The sequence below is a fragment of the Beta vulgaris genome, chromosome 1 (genome assembly GCF_026745355.1).
Source record: "Beta vulgaris subsp. vulgaris cultivar EL10 chromosome 1, EL10.2, whole genome shotgun sequence".
NCBI lineage: Eukaryota > Viridiplantae > Streptophyta > Magnoliopsida > Caryophyllales > Amaranthaceae > Beta > Beta vulgaris.
The window spans coordinates 13,605,530-13,620,805 of record NC_079202.1 but is presented as its reverse complement, the minus strand read 5'-3'; the positions used below and the strand labels follow the sequence as shown (position 1 = coordinate 13,620,805).

General features: G+C 35.4%; 2 protein-coding genes across 2 annotated transcripts; both read right to left on the bottom strand.

Annotated features, from left to right (window-relative positions):
• Positions 1–904: 904 nt before the first annotated feature.
• On the bottom strand, positions 905–2,776 carry LOC104883618 (uncharacterized). Its single transcript, XM_057391188.1, has 5 exons — positions 2,129–2,776; positions 1,946–2,039; positions 1,683–1,904; positions 1,435–1,595; positions 905–1,279 (listed from the first exon to the last, which is right to left on the bottom strand). Exons 1-5 carry the CDS (start codon positions 2,774–2,776, stop codon positions 905–907), a joined length of 1,500 nt encoding a protein of 499 aa, XP_057247171.1.
• A 4,718-nt stretch (positions 2,777–7,494) lies between these two features.
• Positions 7,495–14,279, bottom strand: LOC104883598 (alcohol dehydrogenase-like 7). Its single transcript, XM_010668139.2, has 10 exons — positions 14,069–14,279; positions 13,836–13,972; positions 13,433–13,479; positions 10,060–10,385; positions 9,157–9,239; positions 9,014–9,089; positions 8,812–8,876; positions 8,500–8,595; positions 7,929–8,093; positions 7,495–7,779 (listed from the first exon to the last, which is right to left on the bottom strand). Exons 1-10 carry the CDS (start codon positions 14,103–14,105, stop codon positions 7,663–7,665), a joined length of 1,149 nt encoding a protein of 382 aa, XP_010666441.1. The 5' UTR covers positions 14,106–14,279; the 3' UTR covers positions 7,495–7,662.
• Between the last annotated feature and the right edge of the window lie 997 nt (positions 14,280–15,276).

Genomic DNA, 15,276 nt, shown 5'->3' with positions numbered 1-15,276 from the left:
CCTAGGTTTTAGGAACAAAATAAAAATTTGGTGTGCAGAATGAAAAATTTATCGGTTATTTCACCAAATACCCCTGACAAATCAAGAAATTCACAATATACCCTCAATGTTTCAACAATTCACCATATACCCATGACATTTAATTTTTTGCACCAGTTACCCTTTCCGTTAACGACCGTTAACTGGAGTTAAGTTTGAAACTTATTGCACCATATACCCCTACAGTAAAGTTATTGCACCAAATACCCTTTTTGTCATAACGGCTAATTTTCCAGATTTAAAAAACTAGTCGTTGGGTTTTATCTTATAAATGTAGTTGCTTTTTTGACTGTTTAGCATCCTCATTTGTTAGCAATGAGTTCACATACTAAAAGCTCATCCTCTTCTCATGAATATCCATATGATAAGGTTCGTAATTGTTACTGTAGTTGTAGAAGAAGATTTAGCATTCGAAGTTTAGAGAGCTCAACAAATCCAAGCAGGCTATACTGTACTATAAGTGTGATGATTGCAACAACTTCAAATGGTGCAAAGGTACATTTGGACAAAATAGAGGAAGTGTGTATGAAGAAGAAGACGATAGTGCAGCAAGTACACAGTTGGGAGAAGAAGTGAAGCAACTTAGGAAGAAACTTAAACAACAACAAAAATTAATGCAAGCAACAATTAAAGTAGGTCTAATCATGTTTGTGGTATTGATATTTGTAATCTTGAAGTGAAGCACATAGTAGCTTTACAAAAGTAGTTTGGGCTCTTGGCCTCTAGCACTGTAATCCAATTTGCAAGTTAATGCACAAAAAAATTCTAATCCATATTGTTTGCATAAGTAATGAGTGCTAATCCCAATTGCTATACAAAAAGTTATAATCCCAATTTCAACCCCAAAAAACTGTACAAAACTGTATCACTTCTTGCCTCTCTTAGGTGCTGCTTCACTGGTGGAAGCTCCATCTGCCCTGGAAGTCTTCTTGGCTCTCTTAGGTGCTGCTTGACTGGTGGAAGCTCCATCTGCCTTTCTCTTGGACCCTTTCCCCTTCCCATTATCAGTCCCACAGGTTCTGGAGTTGTGGCCCACTTCCTTGCATTTTTTGCACCTAACTGAGTTGTGCCTCTTCCCTTTCTTAGCTTCATTAGGCCCTCTCCTTCTTTGCTTCACAGGTCTGCCAGGTGGTCTCTTGATATCAGGTGGTGCAATTTGAGGGAGGTTGAAGTCAGGCCATTGAGTGGGGTCAGGCATAGGGTGGATATGATCCCCATATGTGAGCTTGTATGCTGCCCCCTTGAAAAATGGGGATACAAAGTCGGAGGCTCAAGCCTTTGATTGAATATAACCCTTAGAGCATGTTTACAAGGGATGCCTGAGCCTTGCCATTTCCCACACCCACACTTGTAGTTTGTAAGTGTAATAGGGAAGGTGACATTGCCATCCCTAACCTCATACTCACCACCTCCACATGATGTGGCATAGCAGAACCTTGACTCATCACTCCTTGTTTCTAATATCCTCTTTGCATAGTCTCTGAGATCAGTAGGACGTATGTCCACAGCTTTATCAAACCTTTCCCCCATCCTCTTCATGCACCATATTCTTATTTCTGAAAAAAACCAAAAGGAAAATATTATTGTTTATTCAGTGGTGGTGATTAAAAGAAGTTGAAATGATAGAAGGAATAAATCATTACCTTCAAGCAGGGTGATCACAGGTAAGTCCCTGTAAGGCTTAGTGCAGGCATTGAAAGATTCCACAAAATTTGTGGTGCTGTGATCACAACAAACACCACTGTCAAAGAATGCTCTGCTCCATTGCTCAGTACACTTCTCCAAGTACTCAACATCTTTGGGATTGTACTTGGCTATCTTCTCCATAGCCTTAGTGTACACATATTGGTTGTAAGCATCAACTGCTGTCCAAAATAGTCCAATAGTTTGTGGAAGGCTGTCCCACTGAAGCCTTCATTCTTGCAGTTGCTGTAGAGATGTTGGCAACAAATTCTCCTTGCTGCCTGAGGAAAAACATCAGAAAGTGCTGACTCAACACCCTGAAAATAAGAAAACAAATAAGTTAAAGCCAAAAGGAAATAAGTTAAAACAATTTAATGAAATAAACACAAAGAGTTAAGGAACTTACCCTCATCCTATCACTGATGAAGGTCCAGTCAGTCCTCTTGCACCCTTCTTGCTGGAATATCAGTTTGAGATTGCTGAAGAAGTAGCACCAAGAGTCAATGCTCTCAGTTGGCACAATAGCATAGGCAATGACAAAAAGTTCATTGTTGCCATCTATGCTAACTGCTGTCAACATAACCCCCTTGTATCCTCCACTGAGATGTGCTCCATCTATCCCAATAATGGACCTGCACCCCCTAATGAAGCCCTTAATCTGTGCACTGAAGGCAATGACGCAACTCTTAAATTTGGGCTGACTTTGGGATGTGTCCCCTGTCCAGCTGATGAGGGCATAACTCCCTGGGTTTGTTTCCTTAATGATCTCAGCATACCTAGGAAGCAGCCCATATGCCTCATCAAAGCCCCCATACAGCTCCACCCTTGCCATGCTCCTCACCTTATACAACAACCTTCTTTTCACCCTCAACCTATACCTATTCATGCAGACTTTTTGTAGGGACTCAACTGGAATGTCTGGGTTCCCCCTAACCTCATCAGCCAACTTGTTGCAAAGCCACTTAGACGTAACCATGGGGTTCTCCTCAAGTCTGCCACAAGTAGTATGCTCACCCCTAAGTGTCTTAATTGCCCAAGATACATCATCACTCATAATTTATGCATGTATCCTCCATTCACAACACTCCATAATGCAAGTTGTTGTGAATCTCTTCCTATCAGCCTTCTCTATGTTCAATCCAAACCCCTCCTGTATACAGAAATCCCTCAAAACCTGTAGGAACTCCTCTTTGTTAGGGAAGATAAGCCAAGGCTGCAATTTTATTGATTCAAATGGTGCTTCCCTCCAAATTATCCCATTTTCATACAACTTATCTGTTGCTGCACTCCCATCAAGGTGATCCTCAAACTCTTTGTCACCTGTCTCATCCTCAGCATCAATCATGATTTCATCCTCTATGAAATCAGTTTCAAATATGTCATCCCCACTGCTGTCATCATCATCCAACAGCTCAAAATCTTCATCACTAGACTCCTCACTCACCTCAGGTTGGCTCTCAGTTACCTTCCCCCTAGACCTAGTATTCCTAACATTAGTTGTCATCTTAGGTCTTGGAATCCAAAACTTAGCAGCAGTGCTTTTGGACATCCTAAACCCAGCAGGCCTTGTCCTAGAAGGACCTTTCTTGGATGACTGTCCTTCTTTGCTTGGAGGAGGTTCTGTTGAGGGGGGCTGTGAAGGTGCAAGCTGTTCAGTTTCAGGTGGTGGTGTTGACTGTTGTTCAGTGGAGGGTGGTGGTGTTGACTGTTGTTCAGTTGAGGGTGGTGGTGTTGAGTGGTGTGGAGGTGAGTAAAGTGGTGGTGAAAGAGTAGGAGGGCTAGGTGGTGGAGGTGGAGGTGAGGGGGTTGTGAAGGTGTGGCAATTGGAGGTGAAGTAGGTGGTGTAGGGTGGTTAGGTGGACTGACAGGTGGAGGTGAAGGAGGTGGTGTTGGGTGGTTAGGTGGAGTGACAGGTGTAGGTGAGGGAGGTGGTGAATGGGTGGCAGTTGGAGGTGAGTTGTTAGGTTGAGATGTAGGTGGTGGTGATGGTTGGTTCTGTGACTGTGGGGGTTGTGAATCCCCAGGAAATACCTCAACATAATCTTGTGAGGAGTAAACCCTCATATACTCACTCATATACTCACACACAACCTCAGGTGCATCAGCATCCCTAACTGGGACCTCCATAGCCACTAGGAAACTCCTTAACTGCTCCAATTCCCTTTCTTCCTCCTCTTGTTTTTTCAATCTTTCCTCCTCTTCAGCCTGTTTTTTCAATCTTTCCTCCTCTTCTTCCCTCTCCTTCCTTAACCTCTCCTCATAAAGTCTCCTCTGTTCTATTACCTCCCTCTCAGCTTGTTCCTTCAAAGCTAAGTATGACATAAACACTACACTAGGTTTGTCTGTTTCCTCTACCCAAAGTTCTATGGTGTCACTACCCCAATACATATCCCACAACTTTATCAACTCAAGGTCAGATGCAAGCTCTGTTTTCCTATTTGTTCTAGGCCCTCTGAATAACAGCCTAAATGCTTTGGGTAAGAACACACTTTGCTTCTCAGATTCAGTTACTATATCCTCATACAACCCAATCAAATGACACAAGTTAGTGTCACTAACCCTAACATCAAAGTCATTAGAACCATAATGCAACAACAACCACACAGCTACCATCCTAACACATGCACAAAAAATCGAACAACAAAAAAATTCAAATTTAAGCAAAATTCTTACTTTAGTGTATACCAAACAAACGCATAAACCCAAAAATCAACCCTAAACAAATTGCGAACAAATTTTTAACTTACCTGAGTTCGAATTTTGTTCAAAATTTTGAATTTTAACCACCGCAAAACTTCCGAAAATGCTTCCTCTAAGTTGCTCTTCAAAACAAATGTGTCCTCGAGTTCAGTTGTCGAAGAAATTCACTCGCGAAAATCGTTTTTAGTGGGTTAATTCTAGGGTTTTTCCTTGATTTGTGATGAACAATGTTTAGGGAGAGAAGAAGATGAAGGGCCCTAAATTTTTGGTTGCATAAACTGCTAGAGGATTACGTGTCCAGCACCTGACAAACTGCCGCCAAAACACTTAATACTAAATAAGGGTAATCTTGTAAATAAAGGCTAACGGAGAAATAACGGACGTTAAAAAAGGGTATTTGGTGCACAAAATTCAAATGTCAGGGGTATATGGTGAATTGTTGAAACATTGAGGGTATACTGTGAATTTTTCGATTTGTCAGGGGTATTTGGTGAAAAAATCCAAAATTTATTGTATGGTTTAAACAATGCAACCCGATATTGGTTTGTAAAATTGGCAGTTGCGCTTAAAAGTTATGGGTTTAAGCAGTCCTACTCTTATTATTCATCATTTACATTTAGTAGAATGAACATTAAGCTAAATGTTCTTTTTTGATATTTTTTTGGGTCCCCTTTCGGGAATCACGTGGCAAGATTCCTTTGTGCTACCCTCGCACAGGGTCACTCACCCAAAGGCCCAACAAGTCCCAAACACCCCCCTCCCCAACAATATTGAAATTTGCTTCCACAAGATTTGAACTATGGTCTCAAATGTGTGAGATAGGAATTCATGCCATTGGACCAAGGGTCTTTGGTACGCTAAATGTTTTTATATATTTGGATGATATGATTATTGTAGGGAACACTTTAAAAAGGGTTTATTGAACTTCAATAATTATCTAGGCAAATATTTCAAAATAAAAGATTTGGAGATTCTGAAACATTACCTAACTAGGCTTGGAGGTAGCTTGTAGTCCCTAGAGAATTTTTATGAGTACGAGAAAATACGCCTTAGATATTATTTTCGGACCGATTATTAGGAGCTAAACCTGCAGAGTTCATATGGAGTAGAATCATTAGCTTGCCATTGTTGTTCGCCCCTTGTTTGATGATGTTGAATGCTATTGTCGCCTCATGGGACGATTGATATATTTGGCGGTACGCTGAGTCGTTTAGATTTGGCATATGTTGTACATATTTTGTCACAGTTCATGTAGGCACCAAAAGTGGTGTATTGCATTTGGAGGCTGCACTTTTTGTAGTTTGTTATTGGAAAAAAAAAATCACAGGCAAGGTGTTTTGTTCTGTTCTGATAGTGATCTTCTCCTGGGGTGGTGGTGTGATTCCGATTGGGCTAGTTGTCCTATTACTTCTTATCCTCTGAGTGGATGGTTTGTTCTGCTGAGCAATTCTCCAATTTCTTGGAAAACTAAAAAGCAACCTACGGTTTCTCCTTCCTCTACTGAGGCCGAATACCGTTCTATGGTTGCTATTGTTAGATATAATATTAGGATATTATATATCTTCTTGGATTCAGATTAGGACTATCATTTATGTTCAATATATTCCTTTTCAAATTAATGTTAACAAGGAAACAATAACACGAGATCACTTGATTGAAACTTAACAAAGGTGTTGTGACTCTAAGTCAATGTTATTTCGATGATGGTAAACACTTTGTGCTATAACATGTATGTATGTAACAATGATCTAAGAAAGCTATCAAGATTGGATGTTCATGAAAGCTCAATAACTTGAAGATATGGAAGCTTAAGTCTAGTTATATTCTTAGTCATGTTTATGCAATGTAATTAACTTATTAAAATTTTGAGCTAAACTAGAAATATAAATTAGGATATTAACTATTTTCATCAGTTAAGAAAATATGTAATTATATTAATTTCATGTTTCTATATAAAAAAGGAGTTTCTAATTTCAAAAATTAGTTTTGAAAGGAAAATATTTTTATAAAGATTTTCGGATAAAGAGTTTTTTAAAAATTGATTTTACATACAGAAACCGTTTCTTTAAAAACATTTTCGAAAAAAAAAAGGAGTTTTAAAAAATCTGATTGTTAAGAAAAAAGATTTTGGATAAAGATTTTCGAAAAAAGAACAAGAAGAGTTTTAAGAAAATTTGATTTTTAAAGAAAAAGATTTTGATAAAGATTCTAGGATAAAAATTGATTTACAATATGATTAATAGTTGACATAAGATATGGAGGAATCCTTATCTTATAAGGAAAGAAAAAAAAATCAGTTTTTATAAAAGATAAAATTTTATTTTGGAAAGGAAAAGATTTTATCCCTTATTTTAGTAATAAAAATTATTCAAGATGATAATCATAACATGGAGAATAATTTTTATTCACTTGATAAGTTATATAAGGGATTGAAAATAGAAGAACAACTCACGTTTTCAGATTTGGTTTTTGATAAATTTTGAGAGCTGAAAATGGATTCCCAAAGCACAGTGTCTGACACAGAGTTCCAGTAAGTTTAGGTTTCTAAACAACGACTGTAATGATCATTCTTTCTGTAGTTCTCACATTATAGAGAGTAGCAACACTTAGAGTTAAGTGTTTGAGAGCACTACTAGAGTTAGTAGTGGGGAGTGTATCAAGAGTTTGGTATTTTAAGATTCACATAATAAAAGAGTAGTTTGTGTGGACGTAGATATCAGAGGTGAGATTAAACCAGGTTAAATTCACGTGTCTTATAATTTGATTTCATTCTTTTCGTGTTTTGATACAATTTAGTTCGAGAAAAAACATCAATCGGAGAGTTAACGGGTGAATAACACAATGTAAGGCATTGTACCATAAGAGTGTTTTTGCAAAATCAATTAGATTTTGACACTCAATTCAACCCTCCTTTCTTAAGTGTCACATTGTAGTTCAACAAAAGGTCCAACTGCTAAAAAGCGTGTCACAAAATATTTGGATTTTGGTATTAAGTGACCATCATATGTGACATTGGGCTACAAGATCGAAAGATATGAAGTATACTGCAAAACTAAAAAAGAAGATTTCATGTTGCACAAATCCAATCTCCTTTTTATAGGGACTTTTCCCATATTATAAAAAATGAAGTCAAATAAAACAAGCACTTGAGAAATGAAAGGTTTACAATTTCATATTATTCACTAAGCTCACGGTATGTATACAGAAATTTTCATTTTGATATTGAGATCTTATTCCTCATCATGTATGCATCCACAACACGCATCGAAGAGACTTTCCTTCAAGGAGCAACTCAAAGGCCTTGTTGATGTCCTCAAACTTCATCTCGTGAGTTACAAACTCATCGAGTTGTAGTTTCTGGTACAAGTTATGATATAGCAGAAGTACAAGTGTGAGATTCAAAATCCATAAACAAAAACTTGGATATGGTAATATATGAATTGTAAGATAAAACCAGCTGTTTTATAAAAAAGTAGACGATGAGAGAAAGAATTGGTTTGCAATACCTTATCTAAGTACCATTTAACTAGAGTGGAGATGTCAGATTTGGCTTTGAGACCTCCAAACAGAGAACCTGTAAGGGTCTTCCCATTGTGTAGCACGTCGTGGGAGCTAAGGCTCAACTTGGACATAGGCCTATCGACTCCTAAGACAACTGTCTTTCCCCAACCCTGCGGCACTCATGGCAAGAACATCAGACTTCATCAATAGCACAAAAAATGCTTAGAAGACATGAGTACTAATGACAAGCTATATATTACTTGGAATCGAGTACTCATTTAATACAAGTTTATGCGTCCAAGTGTCAGATTTTACTTTTATGTTGGAAAATTGCATAATTTGGTCTAAAATGAAGAGCAGTTGTCTAGAGAAAGCCAGGTTAAAATGTTTAAGGATGCAAAACAAGAATTTGTGACGTAACTATGAAAAGAGGAGTTCGAGTAACATGGGTTAGTAGTGGGTACTAGGGGTTTGGCTAATGTCAAATTGGCTTTTGTTTAGTTTGATTGTGTTTGCTTAGTTGAGCTTAAGCCTATCATAAGTTTGCAAATAAATCGGTTAAACAAAGAGAAAGACCTTTCGGCAGCAGGCGAAAGCTTCTTCCACCAACGATGCCATGCCCACGCACTCGAAGCAGTAGTCTGCACCCCCATCTGTCATCTCATTAATAATCTGCTCAGCATAAGAGTTTGATGTCAGGAAGACATTAGTTTCTTAAGTGATCAATCTTCAAGCAATATTTTGGTGATATTTAACACTAATGCCTTTAACTTTTTTTATGACCGATCAATAAGAATTAGGTAGCTAAATCAAGAATCTAAACAAAGCGAGAACAATCAGAGAAACTGCAAGCATTAACTAGGTAGGGAAAGAGGATCAAGCTAAGACCTCACTAGTTGATTTAGTTGCATTATCCATAGGATTGACAAAGTCTGTAACTCCAAACTTTTTTCCTGCAGAAAAGAGCATGAGATAAGCGAAACTACCTTAGAAGCTCAAGTACATAATATCAGATCAAAAAATTCGGAGACAGAAGATTAGTAGGATATTTGATGCTAAACAGACATGGAATGCCAAAGACGGAAGTTACCTATTTCAAATTTAGAAGCATTAACATCAACACCAATGATTCTAGTAGCTCCACAAATTCTTGCTCCCTCTGCAACCTTTATGAAAGCAACAAGAACAAATCAATTCCTGATTTAGTTAGATAGAGGGAAATGAGTTGCATACCGCTAAACCAATTGCACCTAGACCAAATATAGCGACTGTTGAGCCTTCTTCTACTTGTGCCGTTATCCAAGCAGCACCAACCCCTGCAGGTAATATTGCTGTCAACACTTGTTTCACTTGCATCTTTTCATAATGAAGCCTTTACCACTGAGATAGAGATGACTTGTTTCATATGCACTTGTTCATAGATCTTTGGGCTTTGCCGCTTTGCTTACTAGGGAATAAAGATGCTACAAAAAAAACTTGAAAAACCTATTATGGTTAAAGTTTATAAATATGCTTGTGATGTAGCCTTTGACAAGAGCGTTACTTAGAGATCAGGAGCAAAGAGGCTACTGCATCTTCATGATGTTTCTTATTGACCGTCCCAAAATCTTTGCTTCATATTTTCTTTTTAATCGTCCTAAAATATTTGCTCCATCATATTCTTGGTGAACTTCAAGGCAAACATAATCTTGTCAATTATTTCAGTTTCAGTGACATTTCTGAATAGTAGTATTTACTATGGCTTGAAAATGATTTAGAAGGAATCTCAAATTTCTGAACCCATTATTCTCGTCGATAGATTGTTATTTGTCACTACTAAAAATGTTTCTTAAATGTTCGACTAATAATATAGAAGTAAGATCTCTGTTGCCTTCTAATTCGTTGTACTACAAAAACTACTGCCGGGATGCAATTCTCTAAAATTTTTTTAGGATCAACCATAAGTATACCACTTGCATGTAACTATTTGCGTATCAGGTATCACAGTTTGCGCGGAGTTCAGCAAATTAGTAGAAGCTCCTAAAGTCTATGCCGGTCAAACTATATCGATTAATATGGGAAGCAGGGTACATGTAAGTTGTAACATTGTCTATAACATGAAGATGCTATACAAGCTAGAAAAGTGAACGGAGTTACCTGTGGAGACACCACAACTGAGAAGGCAAGCCCTATTAGGTGGTATTTGTGGATCAATCTTGGTTAAGTGAGCAACATCCACAACTGTATACTGAGTAAAACTCGAGACATGCAAAGTATGGTACAAGGTTTCTCCTTTAGTATTTGTAAATCTGCCAGTCTCATCTCTTGGCATCAGATTTGACAACTTGAATGGAAGCGTTGAACATAGGTTGCTTTTCCTATGTTTACAGTCACCACATTCCCCACAATTTGCCAAAAATACTGGCATTACAAAATCTCCTTTAGCAAATTCCTTCACATCCTCGCCTACGCTCTCCACTATCCTATAGTACCATTACCAGGAATAACTTTGTAAATTAGTACTGTTCGGACACATAATACAGTTGCCATACTAAGCTAGCAAACCCATAAATTCAAATCCATGCAACTCGAACAGCCAATGTACCCTCCTTTCACATTTTATTACAATAAAACTAGTTACTAGGCTCGGGTTATCGATCATCTGGGTTAGAAAAAATTTCATTTATTAACATAATACTTTATGATAATAACACTAAATACAACTTAGTTGAGTGGTTATGACTTTAGTATATATGTACTTGAGATCTCAAGATCAAATCCTATACATGGATTTCATGAACTAAAACTCCCTAGGAATAGCGTTACGTGGCATAATTTCTTTTTTATACACGCCTTTAATATATATAGATAGATGATATATAAGTAATCACGCGACAATGAAAGTTTAGAAGAAAAATACATGTTTGAGGATAGCGTTATATCATCATGGCATTCTTAAATACTTATATTTAAATTCATTACTATCATAAGCCACTTGTTCACCAATATGTAAAATTAATAGCTGAAAATATTCTACTCCCACTATTTTATTGTCTGTTATATATACAAGCTTTGATCAATATCTTTCATTTTGTTTATTAACAATATCATTAAATAATTAACGTATTCTCAAGTTATGTATTACTTCCTAGGAATTTTATTGTTTGAAGTATAAGGAATCTACTACTATCTTACATGATAATGGTTATTTTTAATAAGTTAACCTTTGCGCTTTCTTCCTAAAAGAAGTCAATTCGATTAAATATGAATAAATTAACCGTGCATTATAATGTGAAACAGAAGGAGTATAAAATATCTGATCATGAAAAACTCATGTAGTCTATTTTAATTTAACGGTGGGCTAAAGCCTAAATATAAAATGATCAGATGATAGAAAGAAGGGTACTAAGTATATTTTGCCAAGCAAGTGAAATTTTAGGAGGATACTCATAATCTGAAATCGAAATTTGTCTAAATTATAAGCATATAATACATGTAAGTTTTAATTGCTTAATATATTGATACTACTATGACAAATTTTATCATGAAAATGAGTTACTCCATCTGTTTTAATTTTACATGAGTTACTTATAATTTGGAACATGCCTTATAATTTGAAACATGAGTTACTCCATTTGTTTCAATTTATAAGGCATCGATCATTACGGTTGTTAATTGCTAAAAAAAAAATTAAAAGGTTGTTTCTCACAAAAAAAAAGTGCATATAAAATATTATTTCTTATAAAATTTCCTCTATGACATTTTTTCATAAATAGAACTAGTATTTGGGCTCGGGCATTGCTCCGGGTTGGTATTCTGTTTCCGACTTGATATGCATTAATTATTTTCCATTCTCACTAAAATATATTAAGGAAAACTCAAGATTTGAAAGGTACAAATATAATAATGTGAACACTTAGAGCATGATTAAAAGTTGGTTGAGATGGTAATTGTGTCATGTATAATAGCAAGAGGTCACTTGTTGCAAGCTAATTTTACTTTTGTTAGTTGACATGACTTATGTACACATTGGACAAATTTATTGGAGTAACATACATTGTCACGCACACCTTTTAATATATTTGTACTAGTTGCATATGCACGCGATGCGTGCGTCGATAATCTTATTTAGTTATATACAAATGGACATTTTTTATTTTATCTAAATTTTTTTTATAGTGATGTAAATTATTGATGTTCTTTTGTAGATGTTATTATCTTTTAAAATTAAAGGTGAATGGTTTTTAACTGTTCAATACTGTCACTGTAAAATTTGGTCGATAATTAATAATTTTCTTTTCAGCGACTTTAGTATAGTTCTTTAACAATTATAAATATTAATAAACCATATTGTTTGAACTTTGTAAATATGAAATATTATGTTATCACATATATTGCTAACTTTTTCTGGTTGAAGATTCTAATTAATTTCGTGAATTGATTGTGTCAATCTAGTTTTTCAAGTTATTAATGGTATTGCATATTCCATTTTTGACCTATTCATATGGCAAGTTTCATTGAATCTCAATTTTTAATTTTTTATAAAAAGAAAAATATTGTTTTAAATTATTAAAGGGTATTTCAGTCACTTCAAAAAAAGGACACCACACCTCCTCCCTTAGCTTATATAATAGAGATAAATTGGTCAAAGGAGTACAACTCTTTTTGGGTTAAATGTCAAATACAGTACATTAGTACCAGTATGACACATCATTAAACATAAAAGCACTTGATTGTGAGCAAGATTCTTTCACTAGAATCACCCCACCAATAAAAAAACCTTGAAAATTCCACTCTATGTCATATGTCAGAAGGATTTTTCCCCCAAATATAGCTTTTTAAGGTGATCATTTTATTAATTATAACTTTTCATTTCAACTTTGTTAATTGTAGTCTTAATTAAACAAAAAAAATTTAAATTGAAACACAGAGCTATCTTCAGGCCAAATTAACCTAAAAATGACTTCACATGTTTAACTAACTTAGAATTTTTAGGTCAAATTTAACATATTTCACTAATTAGTCATTATAAGTTACAACTCAATACCATTTTCAGGCCAGATCAATTTAAAAATGACGTCCCATGTGAAAATAAATAAGCATATCTTTGAGATTTTCATGCTAATTTTGCCTGAAAATGGCTGAGCTGTAACTTAAAATGGTTAATTTAGTCAAACATGTTAATTTGGACTGAAAATTCTAAGTTAGTCAAATATTTGACGTCATTTTCAGGCTAAAGTTTTGAACTATAATTTAATTTTTTTTTATTTAACGCTACAATTGATAAACTTGGAATGAATAAATTGAAATTAATAAATTGACTACAATAAAGAGTTGTATTTGGAAAAAAAAATTAGAAGTCATAAGATAAAAGCTACCATAAATGCACAACTTATCATCTTTCTCAGGTTCACCCAAGAAAAAAAAAAAGAAAGAAAGATAAAAGGTACAATGAATACATTCACATTAAGATCGAACAAACAAACAAAAAAAAAGAAAAAATAAAATCAAGCATGATGGAAAACGTTACCCAACAGCTTCATGGCCCAATATCCTTGGAAAATACCCAGGAGGTTCCTTAAATAAAAATTACAATATAATTAGAGTTTGATACATACTATATACTTCCTACGTCTCATAATATAATGCCTACTTCATTTTTGGTGGGTTAAATTTTAAAATTTTTGACGGAATATTCTCATTTGTATATATAAAAAAACATCTTCATATGAGATCTTGTTAGATTTGTGTAGTTTCATAATATCAACTTTTTATATTTTTTATTAATATGAAATTAAAGATATTAAAAGTCAAAGTTACGTCTTGGAGATTGTGTAAAAAAGAAACAAACACTATATTATGGGACGGACGGAGTAGTTAAATGAAAATTATATATAAAGTAGAATCAATTAAAAAGATGCTAGTTATAATACGTTTAAGTTCCACAAGGTAAGATCGCTGTGACAAAGAGATGTACAGAGGATTTTTACGCGAACTTCATGAACACTTGGTGGAGCTACTATCACTTCTTCTATTACCAACGGTTTCCCTGCTTCTCTCGCTACAGCAGCTGCATCGTTTCATCCATCAGAATTATTAAAATGGTGGGTTTAACGTCAGAAGAGAGATCAAAATCATGAACTTGTAAAAAAATTATGAGATTTACCTTTACAATGAATAGGCTTCCCAACTGATATGGACATGATTTGGAAGACTTGTGATCTTTGACTTGTGAGTTTATGGAGAGCTTCGTTATTTTATTTTAGTTTTAGAAAAAAAGAATAGTTTTACATTTACGTATAGGAAGGAGAAAATTTATAATGGGAATAGCGCCGACAAAACTAAGAGAAGAACTGGTACATTTCTTATATACTCCACCCTATAATGCAACTCACGGTATCATAAGGATTGATACATTTATATCTGGCAGTTTCAGTTGACTGACTCTTTTCGCTTCCTCCATCCTCTATTAGTTTACCCCTTTCTTTTGCACAGAATTTTAGGAGAAATAATGTCGTGGGTCATAAAAACAAAGAAAAACTATTATTTTATATTAAAGTTGAATGTATGTGTGATGAAAAGTTTGTGGTCCATTCCAAAAACAGCAAAAAAAAAGAAAGGGGTAAACTAATAAGTAGGGATGGCAATCCAGTCCGAATCCGACCCTAGTCCGCTCCGATCCGAAGGAAAAAAAATCCGAGTTGACTCCGACAAAAAAGTAATCCGACTCCGACTCCGTTTAAAAAATCCGACTCCGAGTCGGAGGAGGGTCGGAGTGGGATCTCATAAAATAATCCGAATCCGACTTCGACTTTGAGTCAATCAATCCTTTTTTTCTTATTTATTTAATGTATTATTTATGTATAATATGACTTCAACTTTCAGCCAATTGTATTATATAGGATTTTCCAATAGAAAAAATGATTGTTAAAAATAATAGTAATAATTAGATTATTTGTACTATATAAGATTTCTATATGATGACTAGAATAAATTGTAATGATTAAATTATTGTATTATAGAAGACTATTCTATTATAAAAGAATTGGAAGAAAAATAAGTCGGACCATGTTCGGAGTCGGATGTTCGGATTTTAAGTCGGATGTCCGGATTTTAAGTCGGGTCGGGTCTCAAAGTCGGATGTTCGGATTTTAAGTTGGGTCGGATCTCGGAGTCGGATGTACGGATTTTAAGTCGGGTCGGAGTCGGATTTTCAAGGTCGGATGTCGGAGTCGGACTCAGATTTAAATTCCGACTTTCTGTAGGGTCGGAGTCGGATTATGCATAATCCGGTCCAAGTCCGACCCGTTATCATTCCTACTAATAAGGGACATCCTTAAAAGAAATACGGATAAACTAATAAAATACGAACGG